Source organism: Ictalurus furcatus, chromosome 15 (genome assembly GCF_023375685.1).
Source record: "Ictalurus furcatus strain D&B chromosome 15, Billie_1.0, whole genome shotgun sequence".
In the NCBI taxonomy this organism is placed as follows: Eukaryota; Metazoa; Chordata; class Actinopteri; order Siluriformes; family Ictaluridae; genus Ictalurus; species Ictalurus furcatus.
The window spans coordinates 9,776,477-9,801,796 of NC_071269.1; the positions used below are offsets into that span (position 1 = coordinate 9,776,477).

At 37.2% G+C, this 25,320-nt stretch overlaps 1 protein-coding gene across 4 annotated transcripts in view; it reads left to right on the top strand.

The window, feature by feature from the left end:
- Window positions 1–9,207, top strand: part of uckl1b (uridine-cytidine kinase 1-like 1b) — a 49,148-nt gene extending 39,941 nt beyond the window's left edge. For 3 of the 4 annotated variants that reach the window (XM_053643650.1, XM_053643649.1, XM_053643648.1), the window contains exons 10-16: window positions 1,485–1,578; window positions 2,077–2,139; window positions 2,294–2,416; window positions 2,589–2,696; window positions 3,180–3,336; window positions 4,326–7,780; window positions 8,674–9,207. In XM_053643650.1, coding sequence (XP_053499625.1) covers window positions 1,485–1,578; window positions 2,077–2,139; window positions 2,294–2,416; window positions 2,589–2,696; window positions 3,180–3,336; window positions 4,326–4,405 — 625 coding nt within the window. In that variant the 3' untranslated portion in view covers window positions 4,406–7,780; window positions 8,674–9,207. Of the gene's footprint in view, window positions 1–1,484; window positions 1,579–2,076; window positions 2,140–2,293; window positions 2,417–2,588; window positions 2,697–3,179; window positions 3,337–3,671; window positions 3,738–4,325; window positions 7,781–8,673 lie in introns of all 4 variants that reach the window. The other variant, XM_053643651.1, reaches the window with a different exon arrangement.
- Window positions 9,208–25,320: the final 16,113 nt, after the last annotated feature.

Consider the following 25,320-nt stretch of genomic DNA (forward strand, 5'->3'; position numbering starts at 1 on the left):
CCGAAGCATACTTCAAAAGCAACCCAAGGCTTTTTTAAGGCAAATAAGTGGAATGTTCTGCAATGGCCAAATCAGTCGCCTGATCTGAATACAATTGAGCATGTTTACATGAATACAATTGAGCCACTTGCTGAAGGCAAAATGCCCTGAGAGCAAGCAAGAACAGAAAACGGCCGGTCTGGCAGAGCATTACTAGGGAAGAAACCCAGTGTCTGGTGATGTCTGTGGGTTCCAGACTTCATACACTTATTCACTGCAAAAGATTTTCAACCAAGTATTAAAAATTACCATTTAATTTATAATTGTTAGTTTGCCCAATTACTTTTTGGCTCCTTACACCTGATTTGGATGTAAATATCCTTAAATTACAGCTGAAAGTCTGCACTTTTATGTCATATTCATTATTTAAGTCCAACTCAAATATACTGGGGTAGAAATATAAAATAAAAATAACTTTGTCAATGACTGTATAATTAAAGCATGATATTGCCCCATGACACAATAAAATTAATTTTCATGTGATACACGGTGAAGTGCTAATGTTTATGTAGCACCATGTTCACTTTGCAGCAGTGTAAAATTACTGGATAATGTAATAAATATTTGGATACATTAAAATATTTACAGAATTTTTAAAAGTTTGCTTTTTTCCTTCCCAATATGTCGTTGTCAATAAACACCCACCAGCCAGCTCCCCCTTTCACAATCATCAACTGGGGAGGGTGACTGCTAGCATGTGCTTCCTCCGAGACACATGAAGCCAGTCATCACATCTTTTTAAACTGCTGCTCATGCTACATCACAGGGCAATGAACACACTGCACCTTTCTGCACACACTACCAGTACAACAGCCCACTTCAATTTTATCAAAAAATCTATTGCACAAGTGCACAACCCTTTTGAGGATATCTGAAGTTGGCCCAGCTGTAATTACAGCATATGGTCAATAAAAATGTGGCATGACTTAGTGAAACAGTGAACCGAGTATGCATCCATTTTATTCAAGTGTATCATTACTGTACAACCACTTGCGAAACTAAGTTGCACAATCATTGGCAACTTTGTAGAGTATAATTTTTTTTTTTAAATTTACAACATATAATACATGTGATTCTGTGATGTTGGATTTCTATTGTGTTTATGCTTCACTCACTCATATATAGACAGCACCTCTAAGAAACACCACAGCACGTGGGCTCACATTTTATGCTCCTCTAATGCACCTCTAAAACAGCTAGCGTAAAACACTTGTTCAATGGCCTTTAGATCAGTGATTTTGCTGCATTTTTGTGTTCAGTGCTTGCATAAAAATATATTGTTTTCCTTGTGTCAAATGAATGTCTGTGTCTGCAGCACCCTACTGCAGTTACATTGCTTTACATTTTATTAAATTCACTTATTATTTATTCACATTAGTCCACTCTCATAGAATATCTTCACAGGCTTCCACAAAAATTTTGTGATTATATTGAATGTGTAACAGGAATAAAGAGACAAGCAGAGACGAGTTCATCTTCTACTCCAAAAGGCTGATGAGACTCCTCATTGAGAGAGCGCTCTCCTTCCTTCCATCTCAGGTCAGAAAAATGTAAAGAAACAAAATCTGTAATGGGGAAAAAAGGAGAATATGTTTAAGCAGTGTTCTTTCTGCATGAGTTTGTTTTTGAGGCGGTGCCTTGTGTATGGAAACTAAGGTTACATGTCCACCGCAGTGGAAAAAACAGAAGTAGCAAAAGGCACAAAGGTAGCATATACCTTCGTAACACACTACTGCAAGGTGTCACAAGAGAACCTTTACAGTTAAAAAGCTCTATCAAAGCTCAGCAGTTCCTCTGTATCCTATTCTTCTCACTTTGCTTTTATAACACATTTTAAGGTATTTTTAAATAAGCTTACAGATTAAGCAAATTGTCTTTACAGTGAAATCAGTCATTTTAATGTTGGTTATTCTTAGTTTCTCTACAACAGGAACTGAAGGCAATTTCCTTGAAAAAAATACTGTGTGTATAAATACAATGTCTCTCTCTTTTAAATTCAGTATGGTAAATTGTGGGTCAATGTTATCTTGTTACCAGGTCCATGTTGTTCATACCCCACAAGGCCAGGACTATGAAGGAAGGACCTTTCAAGGGAAGAGGGTTAGTAGGAAATATAGATCTGGCAACGCTCACAGATAAGTCACATTTTCATTGTTTGGGGTCAGATTGTCTGCCTGAATCCAGATAGTGTGTTTGTAGTAATGACTGAAGCACATTTCTGCAGTTAATGGTTTTTGTATGTATGGTTGAGCAGGTCACCGGGGTATCGATCCTCAGAGCAGGAGAAACCATGGAGCCTGCACTCAGAGCCGTCTGCAAAGATGTTCGTATTGGCAAGATTTTAATCCAGACCAATCAGGACACAGGAGAGCCTGAGGTACCATTCCAATTGCTCCAAGTTGATGTAAATGCATGTTATCAGTAACTTTTTAACAAGATATAACAAGACATTTGTTGCCATACTTGCCAACTATTGGTTAATTTGTTTGGTTTTAATGATCTTTTAAGCTGCAGCTGAACAACACCATTTCTTCTACTTATGCTTGTAGTTGCATTACTTGCGTCTGCCCAGAGATATCAGTGAGGACCATGTGATCCTTATGGACTGTACTGTGTCCACTGGTGCTGCGGCCATGATGGCAGTGCGAGTCCTACTGGTGAGGACAAGTATACTCACATACACAAACACAATTTCTCTTAATTTAACATTTTTTAGCATTTTTTTTTAGGATTTATTTACTTGTGTATATGCTGTTATAATGTCACTACTTTGATACAATGAAAAAATCCTCCAATATATTTGTAATTATTATATATGAATAAAACAGTCCCTCTCAAGGAATTTTTTTTTTTGAGGCAATACTAAGACAAAATACAGTCATCCTGAAGATTTTCACATGGTGGAAAACATACTAACTCTTAGAAAGCATACATGAGATTCCTTCCATAAATGTTAAATAAATGTCTCTTTACAGAAAGCTTCACCATAACAATGTTAAATAAAAAATTATTTTAACTTTGCACCCAGTACTACTGTCAGAGGCATACTGTTGATTAATTTTTATAACATTTAGATTTGAGAATTCAGCAGCATTGCGGTGTACATGTGTGTGGGTGTGCGTTTGTGTCTGTGTGCATAGGACCATGATGTACAGGAGGATAAAATTCTGTTGGTCTCTTTGCTGATGGCTGAGATGGGGGTCCACTCAGTAGCCTATGCCTTTCCTCAGGTCAAAATAATCACCACTGCTGTTGACAAAAAGGTCAATGACCTTTTCCACATTATTCCTGGCATAGGTAAGCAGTTGGGGTTAAATCGTTGAACAGACATGTATCATTTAATATACTTACCATCTTGCAACATATCCAGGAATATAATGGACATATTTGTGTGATTGTCAGGTGTCCACAAATCTTTGGCCATATAGTGTATATTTTTTTTTAAATGTGTTAAAAAATTATTATTATTATTATTTACATTTTTCTAGGGCCACAGCTAATGTGATTACTAGTATAAATTAATTATATTACATTTGAATTATTTCATGTCTCCAACATGAGCATTTTATTATTAACCTGTGTGAAGTTATCTTAAAAATTAACTTTTATGAATGTCTTCATCTCTACACCAGTAGTCAAACTGTTGCAAAGGGGCCTTGGTTTTTGTTAACATCTTGTCAGCAACTTAGAAAAAGCATGTGAGTAGTCATGCATGGCTGTAATGCTTGTGCACCATGAGTTATGCACCACTTTGCAGATGTGTAAACTCTGCTATCTTTAAAATATTATCACTGTCTTAAAGAATTTATGTTGCTACCTTAATATGAACCTAGCTACTTCATATACCATTGATCAATTAGATGATGATAATAATAAAATAATAATATTATTATTATTATTATTATTATTATTATTATTATTATTATTATTATTATTATTATTATCTCATTTTAAACCTATGGTATTTGATGGTTTAGATTCTGGGAAATAAAAGTTGCTTAATACACAAAAGGAATTATCAGAAAGTCTATCCAGACTTACATTCTTTTCTGTTCTAAGTCACATCCACGTATTGCTAATAATGAGGGCCTGGCTTTCCACAAGCATCATAATACAAAGATCTACACTGTCTGATTATCATGTGAACAGTCACTTTATATTGTGATGTTTTTTTTCTTTCTTTAACACTTTCTAGAGGCCTAAAATGCCCTAAAATCTGAAAAATAAAGTTAAAATATGAAACTGTATGAAGCCACTGAATCTGTGTCTGTCCCTTGTATCTGAAGGGAACTTTGGGGATCGGTACTTTGGCACTGATGCACCGCCTGATTGGAGTGACGAAGACATGGATGAACCCAGCTGTTAAAAGCTACACCGATCCTGCTGAACTTGAGCACATGGCTGGACACTTAATGCACTATAGACCTAATGGGTCTGACTTGCAAAATATAGTTAAATACCACAAGCAGCAAATATTTTATATACTTTTTAGTGTCTTTGGAAAATCTAGCATATTGAAGTTTTTTAAAATGTGAACATTTATTTTTAAAAATGTAAATGTTGAAATGTATATTAAAATATCTGTGGTATTGTTTTACAATTTTACAATATTGTTTTATTGTCAACAAGGAAATATGATTTTATTTTAGTAGGTTGCTTTTATGCCACATTTCTTTCTTTTGTTTGTTTTTAGGATTACAGGTTTCTGAAAACACATTGACAAACAGGTCTACCTTAGAGCTTTGTTGTGCCGCACAAAGTGAGTTCTTTTAACGACCACTTCATCGGAAAATGTGTGTGGGTGTTGTTTCTTTAACTTGGTTTCCCCTCTACCTGCAAAGAAATTGCTGACCAAACCATGATAGTCTGTTAATGTTGGGCTTGATCTTTTTAGAACAATGAATTGAACAATGAAATTAGTATTTGGCCTAAAAATATATACCTGCTTTATTGTTTATTTTCAAACAAGTCTAAAATTAGATGAAAATGAGAGCATATTTATTGAGGGGGGGGGTTTGTACACCTCTGTAAACACTTACTTATGCAAGTCTCTTAGAGCCATGACAAAATAGCAAAGCAGAATTAGCATTAGATTTAAAAAATAATAATAATAATAACTTGAGTGAATTATGATCACTAATTATTTGGTCACAAAAGTAGGGACTTTTTCAGGTCAAATGAAATGAATCATGTGTGGTACAGAATATCTTATTCTTTATTATAAATAGATTTTTTTTACACACACACACAATGTGTGTGTGTGTGTGTGTGTGTGTATAAACATAAACATTGCCTAGAGCATCACACTGCCTCCACCGGCTTACCTAATTCCAATAGTGCATCCTGGTGCCATCTCTTCCGTACGAAAGCGATGCAGACACACCTGGCTGCCCACATGATGTAAAAGAAAATGTGATTCATCAGACCAAGCAACCTTTTCTGTTGTTCCATGGTTCAGTTTTGATGCTCACATGCTCATTGTAGGCGGCTTTTGGTAGTGGACAGGGGTCAGCATGGGCACTCTGGCCGGTCTGTGGCTACGCAGCCCCATACGCAATGCACTGTACAACACCTTTCTATCATAGCCAGCATTAACCTTTTCAGCAATTTGTGCTACAGTAGCTATTCTGTGACATCAGACCAGACAGGTTAGCCTTTGTTCCCCACGCACATCAGTGAGCCTTGGGTGCCCATGACCCTATTGCCAGTTCACGGTTGTCCTTCCTTGGACCACTTTTGGTAGGTACTATCCACTGCATAACGGGAACACTCCACAAGACCTGAGGTTTTGGTTTTGGTGATGGTCTCACCCAGTCGTCTAGCCATCACAATTTGGCCTTTGTCAAAGTAGCTCAGTAACTTTTGCCCATTTTTCCTGCTTCCAACACATCACCTTCGTATGTCAGTACTGTTTATCTATTTATGCTATTTATTCTATGCTGTGTATTTATTGTATAGTAAATCTAAACCAAAATTTCTATGTTGATATATTTATGTAACATTAAAACTTTGACAAAATGTGTCACTGTCACTTGCAAGATACAAAAGGCTAACTAAAAAGCCAAACGCTCCTGGAAGTTTAAATCTAATTAAATTTACATTTTCAATAAATGTACATTTTAGTTTCCCATCTAATTTTAAAACAGGCATGTAGGTTTCCGTTTACTAAATTACAGGAAAAGGATTTTTACTTTGAAAGCACAAAATATTTTTCCATTATGACATGTCTGATGACTATGTAAGTGTTATATGGTGTACATGTTACTGTTTTTTTTTTTTTTATGTGATGCAAATTTTCTTGAAAAGCATTTGCATATCAACAAGCTATGTTAAATATGTAGCTTGGAATCGACCATTCATATTCAACCCAGAGGTCCTGTACTGTAACACTTGGTTGCAAACTATGTGTTTCATTTTATTTTGAGTGAGCTAAATAATACAGGTTTGTCATCTGTAAGTCTTATTTTAAAAAATTTCCTTTCATATAACCAGTACACACCACCAGCCCTATTAATTATTTGACTTGCTGTAGATACAGGAGGAAGAAACTGTAAGGTTTGTGTATGGAAGGTATGTTAGGCTTTTTTCATCCTATTTATCAGGTATGAATTAGTTCACTGCTTTAAACAATATTTAGATTTAAAATGTTTATATTAATATAAACCTTGTGTTACAGACTAACAAACTGTAAAAATGAAATAAATAAATAAAAGATTTGTTTTAAATGCCTCAAAAGAGTATGTATACCTTTTTTTCTTTTCTTTACCTGTATCATAATGCATGGGTCTTTAAAATAAGAGCAAATAAAGAGTTTAAGAGTATATGTAGAATTTTGTGTATTTGATTATTTTAAAAAATCAATCAATCAATAAATTTCCTTATTGCATGTGTGACCATAAATAACTCTTAAGCTGTTGTCAAGATGTACACTTTTATCCCTTTTAGTCATGGCATATGACATATTTTACATACAGCCATATATCTTTGTTTTAAACATGCATTCTGTGGATAGTAAGACAACGCGTTAATGTTTCAAATACACAGGAAGGATACTGTGGTTGTCCTCTGCACATGGAAACTAACCTAGCTATCTTTCAACACTTTCCATAATTAAGCTCCTTTTAAACAACTATAACTGAAAATTGATCATGCAGCTGAAAGTCATTTTAGTTAGTGGATAGGATATTGGGAAAAATTGTGTGAAAAAGTAAAACTCATAAGTATAGCAGAGTTTCTCATATGGGTGCATGAAAAAAATTAGAATGGTTAATGCTAAATGTAGCTATAAGGGCAAGTGTGTAAAATCTGGTAATGTATGGTCCATTTTTGTGTGAAGACAGTAAATGACATATAGTAGAAAACAATGAAGCTGTGGGAAATCTACATCGTACCAGTTTTATATTGGATTTAAATGCTTCCTTCTATTAGAGCATCCTTTTGTTAACACATTAAAAAAATAGGTGTTATAAAGCACTTTTAAATTGGAAAGGCTGTGCTGATTTTTTTTTCTCAAGGTCTTCAATATTAAGATGTCATGGAAAGTTTACCACAAGCTACCTCATAGTGACAAACAGGAAGGAGGTGCCTGTTTGTATGTGGCAGTGCTCACATCCCCAATAGCAGTATCAGGCCGAACAGGCCACAGAGTGGTGATGTGTGAGTGAGTGCTTATGGTGTTCTGAATTCTGTCTCTCTTACTGTGGACCAGTGTGTGTCTCTCAGTGTTCTCTACAAATAACTGGTGAGTGTCTTACAACTATCCTTATAACAAGAATAGGAGTTATTTTTTTGAGGATTTGTGAACCTAAATAGCTCTGAAAACAACTCTTCAGGTTTTGTTTTCAGCTGAGCACTGGGTGCACTTGAATTTTTAAGCTGACTTTTACTGCATTGTGTTAGTCAATAAGTATAATGCTTGTGAGGTGTGTTCATCCAGGATCAAACATGGTGAATAATTCATTTGTAGAGAAAAGCATAAACACTGTCTTAAATGAAAAAGAACTACAGTAGATGATATTTATGGCTTGCCTGGTGATGAAGAAGCAAATGTTCCAGTGCCAACCTTTTTTGTGCATGAAACGCACCATGTGTAAAAGCTTTGGGGCTTTTTTATTCAATGCTACCATGAGGCCATTAAGCGGTTAAGTGATGGTAATACAATAGTACAGTATGCTGATCAATTATTTGTGTTTAGAAGTCGTAATTTGGTTTGATTCAGTGGGTTACTGTCCCCAAGGAGGAAATGTTATACAGCGTATGAAATGTGTAGGAAACACAATGGAATAAGAAAATAGCAAATGTCAGTTTATTAAGTTTTAATATTCAGCATACTTATTTATAAATTTCAAATTAATAATTTAATTCATTTCAAGAAGTGAAAAGCCAAATGCAAAGTATTTGTTTACATTCACATTGTTGATGCTGAAAATATTTTAATAAATATATTCAACCAACGGTAAATTGTAAGGTAATTTATAATCTTCTCATTTGTGTCACGTCTCCTGCCAAAATTAGTGTTAAATTAAATACGTGTCCTCCATTGTATATGTTGTTGCAAATACTAAAATGAATTAGAACAATATTATTAAGAAGAGAAGCTTTGTTATCATATGTATTTTATTGTTTTTCTTACAGGTGGCAGGGTGTGGATCTCTTTGCTCAGTTGTGTCAAAGCTCTTACAGGTTTACTTTGGAAGTGGGGAGTGGCTTCGGTTCCTCACTGTGTCTGGGCAGCACTTTCAAGGACTGTCAAACCTGAGAATGCTGAAGTTTTGGGTCAATCTCAGGTTCGTCAGCCCATGAAAAGCTGTCTCCATCCAATCCTAGTATGAGCAGTAAAGTTTTAGTTTTTTGTGTCATTTTTTAGCAATGTGGTAATTTTTGGTGACCTGATTAGTGATTTCAGAAGCGTTACATCTACCTATTTATTTAAAATTGTTAATATATATTTTGCATTACTATATGGATTACATACAATTAAACCTACTCTTCATTTATATATGAATTTATTTGTTCCTGTTGATCCTGCTTTTTTATTATTAAGGAGCATGATGTGTTATGTTGTGACATTTATCACTTTGTATTATTTCTCAATATTGAATGTTTATTAATTCACTGCAAATGAAAAATCTGGTTAACTGCCAAAATAAATGATGTACACATTCTTCATCAGTTTATTGATTTAATCCATTTTAAAGGGCAGCTTAATCGGGGGTTGTGGAGTTTACAACCATTTAAAATCCTTTGAACATCATCTAGTTTAACAAATGGTTCCTTGGGTATTTCATGCTCATAAAGTTACCAGAACAAACTTTACTTCATGATACAGCAAAGTAAATCTATTGAGAGTAACAAACCTTTACATTTGAGTAGCCTTGCCGTTTCACTGTATAATGGCAAGTTAGCAATACAAAAATGTCAATTTCCTTAGTGTAGTGCAAAATTATGACATAATTTACACCATAAAACCATTCTTTTGTCATATTCCATACTCTTCTATTTAATAAAATCACACAAAGATCACACAGCATCACATTTCTGAATGTATCTTTAATGTAACAGAAAGTACCTTTGAAATACTGAGCACATAACATAGGGTTCATACCTGCTACATAACAGTTTTTTTGTGTGTTTGTCGAAGGTGTGGGGGTTGAGTTAAAAAAAATCTTTAGTGTTATTACAGCTGTGACTGTTATGAACTATGTTCTATTTGATATTCATAAAAATATTTACCATAATCATAAATAGCTGAAACCAGTAAACTAATGTGAATGGGAATAAAATATTTTTGAACATGCAGCAGTTAACAGTTGCCTTAAATAAATGCATTTTTCATTTTTAAATAAAAAGATTTCTCTATAAATCAGTGTAAAACTGTTTTGTTATTAATCATCATTATTTTTGTCATCATTATGCCATGCTGAGATTTACATTTCAATGAAATTAAAGTGAAAGATCTCAGCTACACTTACTGTTCACATAATCTAAAATTGCTGGAGCTTGGCACAGCTACCTTCCCTCCTCATAATTAGCTTTTCTGTCAGAGAGCACAGAAAATGTAATATTGAATTGTTTGTGGTATTTTGTGCTATAGCCTAAGTTTCTTTGATGGTTGTTTGCAATTTGGCACAAAAAAAAAAAAACTGTTGACAGAATGAGTGCAAAAAGATTATTTCAGAATTTGATGAAAATTGAAAAAAGTCAGTTAATTTGTAATAATCCAGTGGTTTCAAACCTCTGCAGGCTCTTCCCCAATTCAACCCATAATTTTACCATTTCTGACCTGGCTGAATGTTTTACTAATTTAAATAAAGTTTATAACTTTAAAGGTAATAGCACTCATGTGCTGTGTACAGTATCTGTAAACTATTTTGGAGGGAAGTGCTGCTACAGTTCACCACTAGAGGGGACATTGCCTATGTGAATGTGAAGGTTTTCACTAAAACAGAATAGGGAACTAGTTCTAGTTCTGACAGGGAACAGATAAAGATGTGCAACACATATGGTTAACAGTTTTGTTTTGTTTTTTTGCATGTGACTGTACTTAAAATCAACATTGTATTTTATAGTAGATTATACCACTATAGAAAAATGGATGTTTTTAAAATTTCCAAATACTTTTTATGAAAAACAGTGACTTACTCTTTCTGCCACAACTACATACATCTTCCACATTCATCAGCATACAATTTATCATTCATTTCATGCTCAGTAAAATCCTTACCTGCCAGATGTTGACATGGTGCTTTTAAAATTGATGTTGTTCAGTGACTAGAATATAGAAACTGATCAATCCAAGAATGATGAACATAGCAGTTGGCACAACAAGCACATCTCTGTTGTATGTGTGTGCTTATTTGTAGGTTTGTACGAGTGTGTGGATAATCAAGGAAGTACGAGAACATTAGGTGTTACAAGAAGATTGAGATGGTCAGACACCAAGGGTCAATTCTATAAAACTTTTATGTAAGAATTAAGAAAGGAAGATACAGTAAGTGTGCGAGTTTACCTTTACAATTCATTAATATCTTTATATCCGTACAGGCCTTGTTTGATCTTTTCCTCCTTTTTAGTGGAAAAGATCAGGTTTGATCATACTAATAAAATGTTTGTCTACCACGGAGATGAAAAAAGTCAAATATCATTTTTACATTAAGTGATATTAAGTCTTAAAGGTGCTTGGATGCTATATTAAATGCCATTAATTGTGATATTGCTTAACTGGGACAGTGGTTCTGTAGCCACAGTATATAAATAAATATGTTATTGACATTTATAAATGTTGCTATTATGTTAAATGTCAATAGCTGATAAATGTGCTTACATATCACTTCAGATGGAAAGAAAATATTTGACCCTTTGTTTTCCCTCATGCTGTGGGGTCTGTGGTCCACAGGGGTTATAACCTTGATGACATCCTCCTTCCTCATTCCTTCCCTCCTTTCCACATTCTCCACTCATTGTTAGACCCAATTTCTCATTGTCTGACCCAATCAGTCCCAGCAGGCCAGTCACAGCCACTATATTGATTGGGGTCCCTACCTGAATTTCATTTTCTTCCTCTTTTTCTCTGGCTGTGTGAGCATAAGTGTAAATGTATCGTTGAGTTTGAGGTGTCTCTGCACTTGCTTTATAGAAGCACTTACCAACCATCACTGTGTATCCTTATCAGCTGCCCTGCCCTTTAATTACAAACCCATCCATTCCTCTCTCCCTCTTTTCTGTTCCTCTCCCCTCTCATTCCTCCTGTAATGACCTCACTCCCTCTCTTATACCCGTACAAGCAGGCCAGACAGATGAAGCATCCTACGCCTTCCTGTTATGCCACTACCTCCTTTTCAGAGGCTTGTATGACCAGGTGATTTTTATTTTTCTAATCTTCAACTGTCCATTTTGGGTGAGCCTGTGCCCATGATAGCCTCAGATTCCTGTTCTTGGCTGACAGGAGTGGAACCCAATATGGTCTTCTGCTGTTGTAGCCCGTCCACCTCAAGGTTTGATGTTTTGTGCATGCTGAGATGCTTTTCTCCTCATCACGGTTGTAGAGTGAATATTTGAGTTACAATATCCTTCCTGGAAGCTTGAACCAATGTGGCCATTCTGTCAACAAGGCATTTCCACTCACATAACTGTAGCTCACTCAGTGTCCCCCCCCACCCCCCCACCATTCTGTGTAAATTTTAGAGACTGTTGTGTGTGAAATTCCCAGGAGATCAGCAGTTTCTGAAATACTCAAATCAGCCCATCTGCCATCAACAACCATAAGGTCACTGATATCACCCCCCCCCCCCCCCCCATTCTGAGGTTTGATCTGAAGCTCTTGACCTGTATCTGCATGATTATATGCACTGTGCTGCTGACACATGATCGGTGATTAGATGAGTGCATGAATGTGCAGATGTACATGTGTACCTAATAAAGCGGATGGTGAGTGTATATGTTGGATTTTTATATTCAAGGTTCATGCACATTTTTACCAATAAATTTCCAGGACTTTTCCAGGACTTTTGAGGCAAATTGTCCTGACCACACATTCCCTGAAATGTCTATGTATACTTGTAAAATAAGAATAAACATTCAAAATTTACCACAGAGTATCTTAACTAAAATTAAACCATTAAACATTTCAAAATTTACCACAGCGTATCTTAACTAAAATTAAACCAAAACCAAAATAACTACAGTATGGTCAGTGTATAATGAAGAATGTTTACACAGCTCTACTATAAAAGCAGTCCATATGACACAAAGCTCTAGTATGGCCACTTGGAGTATAGTTTTTATGGTGTCTTTATAGTGTGCCTTTAAAGCTCATGATCACTATCTTCTGCCATGTTATGGAACAAAGATGTAATAGAGCAGAAAAGAGTGAGGGGGGATCCTCTTTTATGTTATGAAAAGTAACAGTATTTGGGTTACAAATGACATCATAAAGGTAAGTAAATGATAATAGGATTTTAATTTTTAGGTGAACTATCGCTACCTTTTTGACCACAGACCTGACAAGGACATACAGAATAGTATCAAAATACAGTGGGTTACTGTCCAAAAAAAGATAATTAAAAGAATAAAGAAAATAGTTAAAGAACTAGATTTGCAAATAATATTTTATTTTAATAGATGACTGTCCTACCACATCCTGAAAACACACTTGAGTCAACCAAGTTACCACGTTCGAGAATGAGGATGATAACTCTCCCACTTTGAGATTTATTAATCATTTTCTTAGACAAGTGAATTTACTGAAAGGCTACCAGGAAAGCCAGGTATTAAATTAAATTCATTCACAATATGCACACATTCATTCTTAATCTTATGCCTAATATACAGCTCCGTTAATGTTTCTTGTCTCGTCACGTTGACAGTAACGCATTACATTACACGAATCACGTAAATGTTTACATCCCTGGCTATTACTGTCGACCGTTTAACGTCTCTACCATTAAACAGCTGTCAAATATTTAACTTTAGCTACTTAGCTTACGTCTTAACTGGCACTCTTTCACCGTTAAAACTGAAGCGTCGCGCAGCTCCTGTGAACAGTAAAGCGCCGCCTTCTTTGATTTGATTGGCCATTTCAAACGTTGCGGCATTGATGAACGCTGCTAGACCCAAGTATATATCGCTGCAGCCTGGAGAACTCCAAGTGGGAGGTTACTTACGCGACAAGTAGGCGGGATTTGGTAAGTGGGAGGTACTTTAGGCGGGATTTCACAGATGGGCGGAATTTAGGCAAGTATGCGGAAGTGCCAGAATAAATGATGACAGGAAGTAGCGATGCTAGTGAAACACACCGATTTAAACTTGTGAAAAACACCGATTTCAAACTACATTTCCACACTTTTTCTTGTAGTTTTAATTTTATTTCTTACTGCTTTGTCGTTGATGGCAAGTGTGCGAAGTCTCCAATTGCGACGAGGTGCGCGGTGATAAATGATAACAGGAAGTAGCGACACTAGTGGAAAAATACCGATTTAAAGCTAAACTTCAACACTTTTTCTTGTCATTGCTTACAGCTTTGTCGTTATTGTCCAATGACATTCTTTTTGACGATTGAAATTGCAATTTTAACTTTAACTGTAATCATTTTAATTCTATTGTATTTTCATTTTTTGCCATACTTACACACTGTGATGGTTTTGTATTAAAACCATTTGGCTGTAATATAATAATTGTCTAATATTTAAATATTAATTTTAAAATTCAACAATATCAAGATGGAAACAAACTTATAACGACATATAACAACTCACTGAGGTGAATGTGTAACATTATAAGCAACTCAAGCAATTTTATTGCTCAAGCAACAAAATCTACTACAAACTATGTACAAGTAACTCAGAAATAAAAACGAAATTTGACATATGTTTACAATCACATTATTCATTAGCACAGTTGGATTGCATGCATGACAAACTGCAAAATCCTGGGTAAAATGCTTCGGAGTAAATGCCCTGGTGCTTGCCTTGTCTGCCCTTACCAGCATAACTTGGTGGATAGACAGAAAGCACATTATAAAATGTATAAAATAGTCAATAAACAAATAAAATACACTTCCTTTTATTGATTTTACAAAATCTGGGAATTCAGTGGGTCAATATATTGATATATGATTAAAATTTTAATTTCTGGTAATTAATTACAGAAAACAGTGTGATTAATTAGTTAAACATTTTAAATCAGTTCACATCCCTAAATGCATAGTGAAATGTTTTTTTAAAAAAATGTGTCAAATAACAGACAGTAGACTATTTCATTTATTGCTTGTTATATAAATCAAGTATTTGGATCATCCAGGTACTGACAGTATTAAGAATCAAGGGTACGTAAGCTTTTGACCTGGGTAATTAAAAAAATAATAATAATTCAGCTGTTATCTTGCCTCGATATTATTAAGATTTAGCGGATTCTGCAAGGGGTATGTAAACATTTGAGCACAACTGTATATATATATATATATATATATATATATATATATATATATATATATATATATGTGTGTGTGTGTGTGTGTGTGTGTGTGTGTGTGTGTGTGTGTTTGGCCTACTTACTTCCATGTACTAACTACCACCCAAGATAAATGGGACTGAAGATGGCCTATTGCCTGAATGTCCTCCTCAAATTTTATTTTGTGACATAGTGGGCAGTGAAATTTTGTGCCCTTGAGGCACTGATATGCCACAAACACATCCTTCCCTGACATATGAACCTGAAATACAATAACATTAGTGTTTACAATTGGTTATACTGATTGTTATGTGTATTAAATTGAATGAAGATCATAGTAATGTGTTTTGGTAAATAAATCCAATGTTTTAAGTTGATAACATGGATTATGTGGAAAGTAAAAATAGATAGCCATAATGAAAACATAAGAGCAGGTTTTAAAAGAATGACAATTACAAGCATAATCATTTTGGAATTTTGTACTAAAACTTTTGAAAATGTACCTCATACTAGTAAAAATTGTACCAAAGTTCTAAAAAAAAAAAAAAAATTCAGAAATCGATTTGCATTTAAATTCAGTGTAGTCCTAAAACATGTGAAAATTGCCACAAGACATTACCTGCTTATGGTCTGTAGTGTTCATAAGAGATCATAGAGATTATAGAAACTGATTGCAGAAACATTTAGCAAAAATAAAAAATCTTTGTAAGATACATAGCAAATCGTAATTTGTGCTTTGTGCTGCTGAAAACACTATAACCTTATTATAACCTATATTAACAGTTTAGATCATTTTTTATCATTTTTGTTAAACTACATTACCTAATAAAGACTAAAAACATTGTGAAAAAGTAGCTACGACAGTCTACTTTTTCACAACATGTAATACTTTTTAGAGGCCAAATTTTAAAACTGCAAGTTTACCCGTTTAGCCGTATTGCCTCTGGAAGAAAAAAACACCACAGCTTAGTTTACATGGCAGACACTATAGTAACCAATTAAAGTCCTGTGGAGGTTTGTACAGCCCACTTGGAGCTAATGTCCCACCCATTCGAAGCTGACCCTCCCATTTGGAGCTGGCTCCGACCTCCGTTTATACCTCTCTTTTTTTTTAACTTTGTGTCATTCTAACAATATTCACAGCAGTGCATAATGGCGTGCAGCAGGACAGCATCAAAAATATCAAATACTGGGGGGACAATTTGGCCATATCTGATTACTATGGTAGTTCTCTTTCAAGCATACTACGTTTTGGTGTCTCACTATGGCATATGCCCCTTCCGCATATTCCTCAGAAGCTCTATTACATTAAGCCAGCCCGTATTGGCTGGCAGGCATGACACTTCTGACTGGGAGTGGCTCTAGTGTAGTATGCAGAAGGGGTGTATACCATAGTGAAACACCTTAATGCTATCAGAGAACCAGGGTTATGCAAGTAACCTTTAGTTATGGGCCTGACTCAAAGTACATGCTGCAACTGTGCCAGATGTTACCCAACGCAGAGAAAGTAACATTACCTGAAGTGACTGATCACCCAAATATTAAAGGGGACCTATTATGCAAAATTCACTTACATGGCTTTTGAACATAAATGTGTGTTGGCAGTGTGTGTACACAACCACCCTATAATGGTAAAAATTCACCCACTCCTTTTTTATATTCCCCACAAATCATAAACACTGTCTAAAAATAAGTCATTCACGTCTTCTCTCCAACATGACGTCACGTTGAAACAGGCCCCACCCACAACTGGTGATTGACTCTACCCTATAAGCATAGATCCTCTCCTGAGTTTGCTGCACACAGTCCTCCATATGCTCCGTGCTGGAGCAGCTACAGTGATAAGAAGAATGTCTCAGCTTTGTAAGCTTTGTAAGAGTCCTCATGTACTCCCAACTATTTGTGATCCAGCTTTTGTGAGAAATACCAACTATTTGTGATCCAGCTTCTTATCCAAAAGACCTAAGTATCGCACTTTATATTTTGTGAATGTTTGCAAATCGCCTTTTCGAATATGCTTGTTAGTAAATTCCACAGATAATGCGGCTAAAGTTACCATTGTCTCTGAATGTATTCACAGAGACCAGAGCTATATTGTATTTTTATTTTTAACCCAAAAATGCTTACTGTCTGTATAATTCATACATTCTGGTTCATACATACAGGGCTGAACACTGGTATTTGCTGTGTCAGTCATACTGGTTCTCCTGATTTGTTGTTTCCGTAGTATCCGAACGAGCTGTAAAGGCAGAGCCCTCTTCTGGAAAGGGGGCGGGGAGCAGCAGCTCATTTGCATTTAAAGAGACACATGAAAACAGTGTGTTTTTGCTTCCACCCAAAAAGGGACATTTACAGCATGGTATAATAAATGGTCCGTGGGGTATTTTGAGCTGAAACTTCACAGACACATTCTGAGGATACCTGAGACTTACATCTTGTAAAAAGGGACATTATATGTCCTCTTTAAGTATTGTTTAACCAATATTAACAATTAAACATATATTATATTTATACAAGTATTTGTGAAGCAAATTTCCATGAGTTTTCCAAAGCTTTCTGGGTTTATTTATTTTAAAACTTCTCCAGGCCTGGAAATTGATATTTTAAAATTCTGTGACTTTTCAGGTTTTTCATGTACAAACCCTGTATATTTTTTTAAAAAATTGCCCTTTCAAAATTATATGTCAATAACCCTTATACGTCTTCTAGTAGTGACAGCAAATTTGGTATCATCTTTTTTACTCTTAGATGTGACAGAGCAGTAGGAAAAGAAAGAGAGACTAAAGAAAGTGTGTGTGTGTGTGTGTGTGTGTGTGTGTGTGTGTGTGTGTGTGTGTGTGTGTGTGTTAGGGATATCACAATAACAAAAATCTAGTAGTCGGTATCGATACCACCAAAAGTACACAATACTCGATACCAAAGTCGATAGCACTGTGTGGTATAAAAATAAAATTAAAAACTCTCCTGGAGGACATCCTCCCCTGGCTGATACTGGCAAAGTGAGAGAGAGAGAGAGAGAGAGAGAGAGAGAGAGATATTTTAGTTATCAAACACTGTCTGACAATGACTAATAAAACAGTGGAGGCTACAAGTGCTAAGGTGCACTCCTAAACGCGCACACACACACACACACACACACACACACCTTATACTCTGAATGCAAGCATTAGTTTAAATTCACTTATATGGTGGCAGGCCAAAAGGATTTATTAAAACCATTAACATTTCAATAATTATTTGTGACATTAGACTACGTTTTGCTGACATTACACAGGCTGAATGACGATGCATGGTGGCCCATTAGGAGATAGTTTATAACATTGCAATGCGTTAGCGTCATTAACAAATAACTGGCTATCGCAAACTTTACATGGCGCATAACGTTAACAAGGAATGGGAGATAGACAAAGCATGCCTACAGCTGATATCTGGACAAATGGACTGGATTGACCAGATGATGCCTTGTGTGATTGTACATGTGTGAAGGGAAATCCAGACCTGTGGCTGTTACCCTAATTACCCCCGACATCTGTAATTCCTCTTATTTATCATGTCTTCTTTCATTTTATATCTCAAAATATTTGTCTGTCATCACAATGTAGTGTGCATTCCATACAGAACACATAATGGAAACTACACAACATCTCCTCAACAAAACACATTAGAAAACTACATCAAAGTTACAAACACAACAGTGGTCAATACACAGCAAAATCCAGAGTGTTGATTTAATAACCAGAGTGTTTAATTTACACCCTACAGTGTTTATATAAGGCCATTGGCACAAATGTACACACTGGGTGTTAATTCACTAGGGATTTTACTGTGTATGACGGTTCATTGCATATTAAAAAATATTCTTGTATTAATATTCTGAAGAGTTTACATACACAGTGCAGTTCCCATGCAGTTCAACGCTACTGACCCGGACACACTTATGAACAAGTGTTGCCCTTTCCACTGGGGTCAGGATTAATTTGTTCTAGTGAGGGTGTGTGTGACAGCCCCTAAAGGTCAGGGGGATCACACTAAATGGCCCATCGAGATGAGGGAGATCATTTAAGCAAGACACAGTTATGACGTTCAACCTATTCCTCCTCACATGTACTACAAATACCACTTACAAAATGTACAGGGAAAAAGACTTGTATGACTTGATGGGTGAAATGGAACAGTGGCCAACCAGCAAGAAAAAAAAAAAAAAAAAACAGGCTTATTGCACACAAGTTCAACATTCTCTTCTTGCACATTTGAGTACTAATTTGACTTTTACTCTGGAAGTATATTAAGGGAAGGAGATTCAGTCTCTCTACGGATAAAGAACATAGTTTGGTTTTAATAAAAAGTGACTCTAGAACTTTTATAAGCTCCCTAATATTATTAAATCAAGCAAAATAGTGAGAGATGTAGAACTTTTAGCAAAGGATGACCTCCACAATAGGATTCTGTTGCTTCAGGGAAGAGAAGGTTTATATTTTTACTCCTCCACAAACTACAAGTTCCAAAGCGTAGAGAGAGAGAGAGAGAGAGAGAGAGTACATTAAGCACACAAATTGGCATTGAGTTGTTTAAGGTGATGTCAGGACAACTTTAATTTCTTAAGTAAAAATGGTTATATAAAAAAGATGTTTAACAAAAGATACAACAAGTGAGAGTGAGAGAGAATGAGCAGGGAACAGGAATTCATTCCCTATCTGTATGTGAGTGTGACTTTGGTCTGTGTGTGTTGTGTAGGTCACCTTTGAATGCAGACAGCCAATGAGAGGAGGGGAAACACAGACCGAGGAAGAGAGCAGGTCCTATGTGGTTTCAGAGTTGTCGGCGTGGTGGGAGTCCCATGGGTGGATGAGTAACAATGGGGTGGGGGGGGGGGGGTCTCAGGTTGAAGCAGCAGGTAGGAGGGGTGATGATGGTATTAACCATCTTTCTGTAATAAACCTTTTTACCTTCAGAGGACGAGTCTCCGAGTGTTGTCTAATTTCCACGACAATGGTCAGTCAAAACCAGAAAATCAGAGGGAGGTAGAAGTATGTCTGGGAGTGAGAAATGAAGAAAACACAAGCTCAGCCTAAGACCAGAAGTTGTACCAAACATGTCTGGATTTTTTTTGCCATGTATCCTGAAAAATGTATCCTGAAAAATATGTATGTACAGTTATCTCCAATCCAGAAAAGCCTGGTTAAGTAATGTGCTAATTTGACAGACCAAGATGAGCCCAGACATGTTGAAGTGACAAGCACATTTCAACAACTGTCCAAAGTGTCTGACAGTCATACTGACAGCCATTTCCCCCACTTTCTTTTCATGCATAAATGTTTTTTTTTCTTCACTTAACATTCCATGAACTTTTATGAAGTTGCCAGCAGCATTCTTCATTGATCAGGTTTTTTTGTTTGTTTGTCTGTTTGTTTGTTTGTTTTACATTTTTTTTGGCAAGGCAAGGCAAAGTAAGTTTATTTATATAGCACATTTCATACACAATGGTAATTCAAAGTGCTATTCATAAAAATGATAAAGAAAATACAAGAATATTAAAGGTATAAAGAAATATAAGAACAAGGAAAAAAAGTAATAAAAATGAGAAAAATTAATTAAAATGAGCAGGAAATTAAAAAAAGAATTAAAAAATGTAATGGGTAAAAAGGGGAAAGGTTACAGAGCTAAAATTATATAGATCAGTCAGTAGAGTGCAGCATAGTGTTCAGTCAGTAAATGCGAGGCTAAATAGATGTGTTTTCAGTCTGGTTTTAAATGTGGCTAGAGTTTGAGCACATCTTACTTCTTCTGGAAGCTGGTTCCAGTCACGAGTGGCATAATAGCTAAATGCTGTCTCACTTTGTTTTGAGTTAACCGTTGGCATTTCTAACTGACCTGATCCTGATTATCTGAGAGGCCTGTTTGGTTGATATTCAGTAAACATATCTGTAATGTATTTAGGTCCTAGGCCATGTAGTGATTTATAAACTAGTAATAGTACTTTAAAATCAATTCTGAATGTAACTGGAAGCCAGTGTAAAGACCTGAGGACTGGAATAATTTGCTCAGATTTTTTGGTTCGGGTGAGAATCCTGGCAGCATCATTCCTCATTCAGAATGCTGCTGCCAGGATTCTCACCCGAACCAAAAAAATGGTTGCAACTGTCTAATGGTCTTTTTGGGAAGACCGGTGAGAGGTCCATTGCAGTAATCCACGCTGCTGGTAATGAATGCATGAACAAGTCTTGACTTGAAATGAAACACCTACTTCTTGCTATATTTTTGAGGTGATAGTAGGCTGATATGGTTATTGCTTTCACTTTCCTACTGAAACGTAGATCAGACTCCAAAATGGCACCAAGATTCCTGACTTGATTTTTTGTCAAGGTATGTGATCAACTTAAGACTTTCATTTTGTTTCCAAATACAATGACTTGTTTCCAAATACAATGTCTTTGTTTAACTGAAGGAAGTTTTGGCACATCCAAAATTGATCTGATCTCCAACCAGAGGTCAACGTGGCGTCCTCTTCCCCAGAGCTCCAATCTGAGACCCATGAGGTGGTCTCACCTGCAGAGCTCCAGCCGGAGGTCAACGTGGTGACCTCATCTCCAGAGATCCAACCTGAGACACATGAGGTAGTCTCACCTGCAGAGCTCCAGCATGAGACCCACGAGGCGGTTTCATTCCCAGAGCTCCAGCATGAGACCCACGAGGTGGTCTCATCTCCAGAGCTCCAGCATAAAGTCAAGTTCCTGCTAGAGGTCAATGAGGTGACCTCCCAAGCCAAGTTCCTGTCTGAGGTCAAAGAGACAACCTCTCCAGCCAAGTTCATGTCCGAGGTCGAAGAAACAACCTCTCAAGCCAAGTTCCTGTCCGAGGTTGAAAAGAGGGCCTCTCAAGTCAAGTTTCTGTCTTTGCTCGAAGAGATGACCTCCCAAGCCAAGTTTCTGTCCGAGGTCGAAGAGAGGGCCTCCCAAGACATGTTCCTGTCTGAGGTCGATGCGGTGACCTCCCACGCCAAGTTCCTGTCCGAGGTCGATGAGGTGACTTCCTGCGGCAAGTTCCAGCTAAAGGTCAACGAGGTGACCTCCCAAGAAAGTTTTCAGTCTGAGATCAACAATGTGACCTCCCACGCCAAGTTCCAGCTAAAGGTCAACGAGGTGACATCCCACGCCAAGTTCCAGTCTGAGATCTACTAGGTGACCTCCCATGCTAAGTTCCAGCTAAAGGTCAACGAGGTGACCTCCCACGCCAAGTTCCAGTCTGAGATCGACGATGTGACCTTCTACGCCAAGTTCCAGTCTGAGATCGATAAGGTGACCTTCCACGCCAAGTTAAAGTCTGAGATCGATGATGTGACCTTCCACGCCAAGTTCCAATCTGAGATCGACGAGGTGATATTCCATGCCAAGTTCCAGTCTAAGGTCGAGGAGGCGACCTCCCATGCCAAGTTCCAGCTAAAGGTCAACTAGGTGACCTCCCACACCAAGTTCCCGTCTGAGATCGACGAGGTGACTTTCCATGCCAAGTTCCAGTCTGAGGACGACGATGTGACCTTCCACGCCAAGTTCCAGTCTGAGATCAACGATGTGACCTTCCATGCCAAATTCCAGTCTGAGATCTACGAGGCGACCACCCATACCAAGTTCCAGTCCAAGGTCGCTGACACGGAAAACCAAATTATGCTCACGCCTGAGTCTGTTGACACGACCAACCAAGATCTCCTCACGCCTGAAGCCGACATCACGATTAACCAAGTTATGTTCACGCCAGAGTCTGTTGACATGACCAACCAAGTTCTCCTCATCCCTGAAACCGACATCACGACCGACCAGGTTCTGCTCACGCCTGAAACCAACGTCACGACCGACCAGGTTCTCCTCACGCCTGAAGCCGACATCATGACCAACCATGTTCTGCTCACACCTGAAACCAACGTCACGACCGACCAGTTTCTGCTCATGCCTGAAGCCGACGTCACTACCAACCAGGTTCTGCTATTGCCTGAATCCAACATCACGACCAACCAAGTTCTGCTCATGCCCGAGTCTGCTGATATGGACAACCAAGTTCTCATCACGCCTGAGTCTACTGACACGAACAACCATGTTCTGCTCACGTCCGAGTCTGATGACATGGACAACCAACTTCTGCAACCAAATTCTGATTAGAATGAATGTGAGTGTTCTGGAAATTCAGTCCATGGCGGCCATGTTTGTAGGCCGCAGTGCAGGATGGGAAATGTAGTCATTGGTTTGCTGTGATATGACAAAAAAATCAATATATCAAAGAAAACATAATAATGATCAGACAGAGCCACATCCTTAATAACAGTAGATGAGATGTTTAGACCCTTACCAATGAGCAGATCCAGAGTGTGGCCCTGATTGTGTGTGATTCCATTCACGTGCTGAGTGAGATCAAAAGTGTTTAAAACAGATATGAGCTCTTTGGCAATGCTGCTTTCAGAATTATCTATATGGATATTAAAATCCCCTGCAATAATGAAACCGTCAAATTCAGATGAAGTTGCTCATAAAGTTCTGTAAAATCATCAATAAATGTGGAAGTTCCCATCTGAGACTGACGAGGTGACTTTCCATGCCAAGTTCCAGTCTGAGGACGACGATGTGACCTTCCACTCCAAGTTCCAGTCTGAGATCGATGATGTGATCTTCCATGCCAAATTCCAGTCTGAGATTGACGAGGCGACCACCCACACCAAGTTCCAGTCCAAGGTCGCTGACACGGACAACCAAGTTATGCTCACGCCTGAGTCTGTTGACAAGACCAACCAAGTTCTCCTCATCCCTGAAACCGACGTCATGACCAACCAGGTTCTGTTCACTCCTGAAACCAACGTCACAACCGACCAGGTGCTGCTCATGCCTGAAACTGACGTCACGACCAACAAGGTTCTGCTCACGCCTGAAGCCGACGTCATGACCAACCATGTTCTGCTCACACCTGAAACCGATGTCACGACCGACCAGTTTCTGCTCATGCCTGAAGCCAAAACATCCAAAATATCACCAAATGAAAGATTTGTCATTTTAGGGATGAATTTGTTAAAATGTGTAAATTGGTACACTCACTCGCTCACACTGCAAGAACAGTATTCACACAATGTTTTACAAAGTGAGGGTTTAGAGATCTTCACATGAATGTCCAGGAATTTGAGCATTTGCTGGAACTGGTCTCTCCCCACATGAACACGACAAACACACACTTGAGAAAAGCAATCACTGCCAGGGAGAGGCTCTCTGTGACACTTAGATTGTTGGCCACAGGCAAGAAATGGTTATTTTCAAGTACATACTGTTATGTATGTAAATGAAATTAAAGATAACTTGATGTATTTTTTGTAATCACCAGGGGAATCATTTGCTTCCCTGAGTTTCCAGTACAGAATGGGAAGAAATACTGTTTCATGCATTCTTCAAGGGACGTGCAAGGTGTTGTACCAAGTGCTGAAGGACAAGTGCATAAAGGTAAGACTTAAGTGGCCTAATGTGCAGTTTATGCAAAAAGTTTGTGAACCCATCATTATTTAATGTATTTCTGCATAATCCGATTAAACTTCAGACAATCAGTACGTTTACATTCAGTATGTTTACATAAATGACAATAAGCCGATATTAACCTGATTAAGACAATACTCTGATTAAGAAACTACCATGTAAACAGCGATTATTGATGACCTTAATCCGACTAAAGTCATACTCAAAGTAAACACAAATCGAATTAAGACATGTGGAGTATTCCTATTTTAGTCTACGTGCATTATAGACATGTACACGCCTTAATCACACTATTAACATCGTGTGGGAGTTTTCACCGCATTTTGCAACAGGACACATAAACACACAGCAGTGCTCAACCGTTTGATGGCAAACGAGCACATGGCTTTGTCCGAAACCATGTATTTACCTGCTATATAGTACTTTAAATACAAGTATTTCGGCTACTATATAGTAGGTAAGTATGTGGTTTGGGATGCAGCCCATGGCTTCAAGCAGACGTCTGTTTGCATGTATAGCATGACAAATAATTAACTGCACTTGAAGCTTTCGTAAGATTAAAAATGAAACGAACAGAACTGTATATGGTACCATAACCAAGACGAACTGTATGTTGATATGCGAAATTCTGGAGGGTATATCGGATGGCGTGGCACAGGGATGTAACGACGTGTGTCATTAATCGATATACAGTATCTCACAAAAGTGAGTAACTGTAGATCTGTTTTCTGTTCACTTAAATTGTGAAAATTCTGTTGAATTTTGTTATTTGATAGTGTATCAACTTCATTAATAGGCACTGTTTCAAAGAGGATCAATTGTTTGTTGGTTTTTT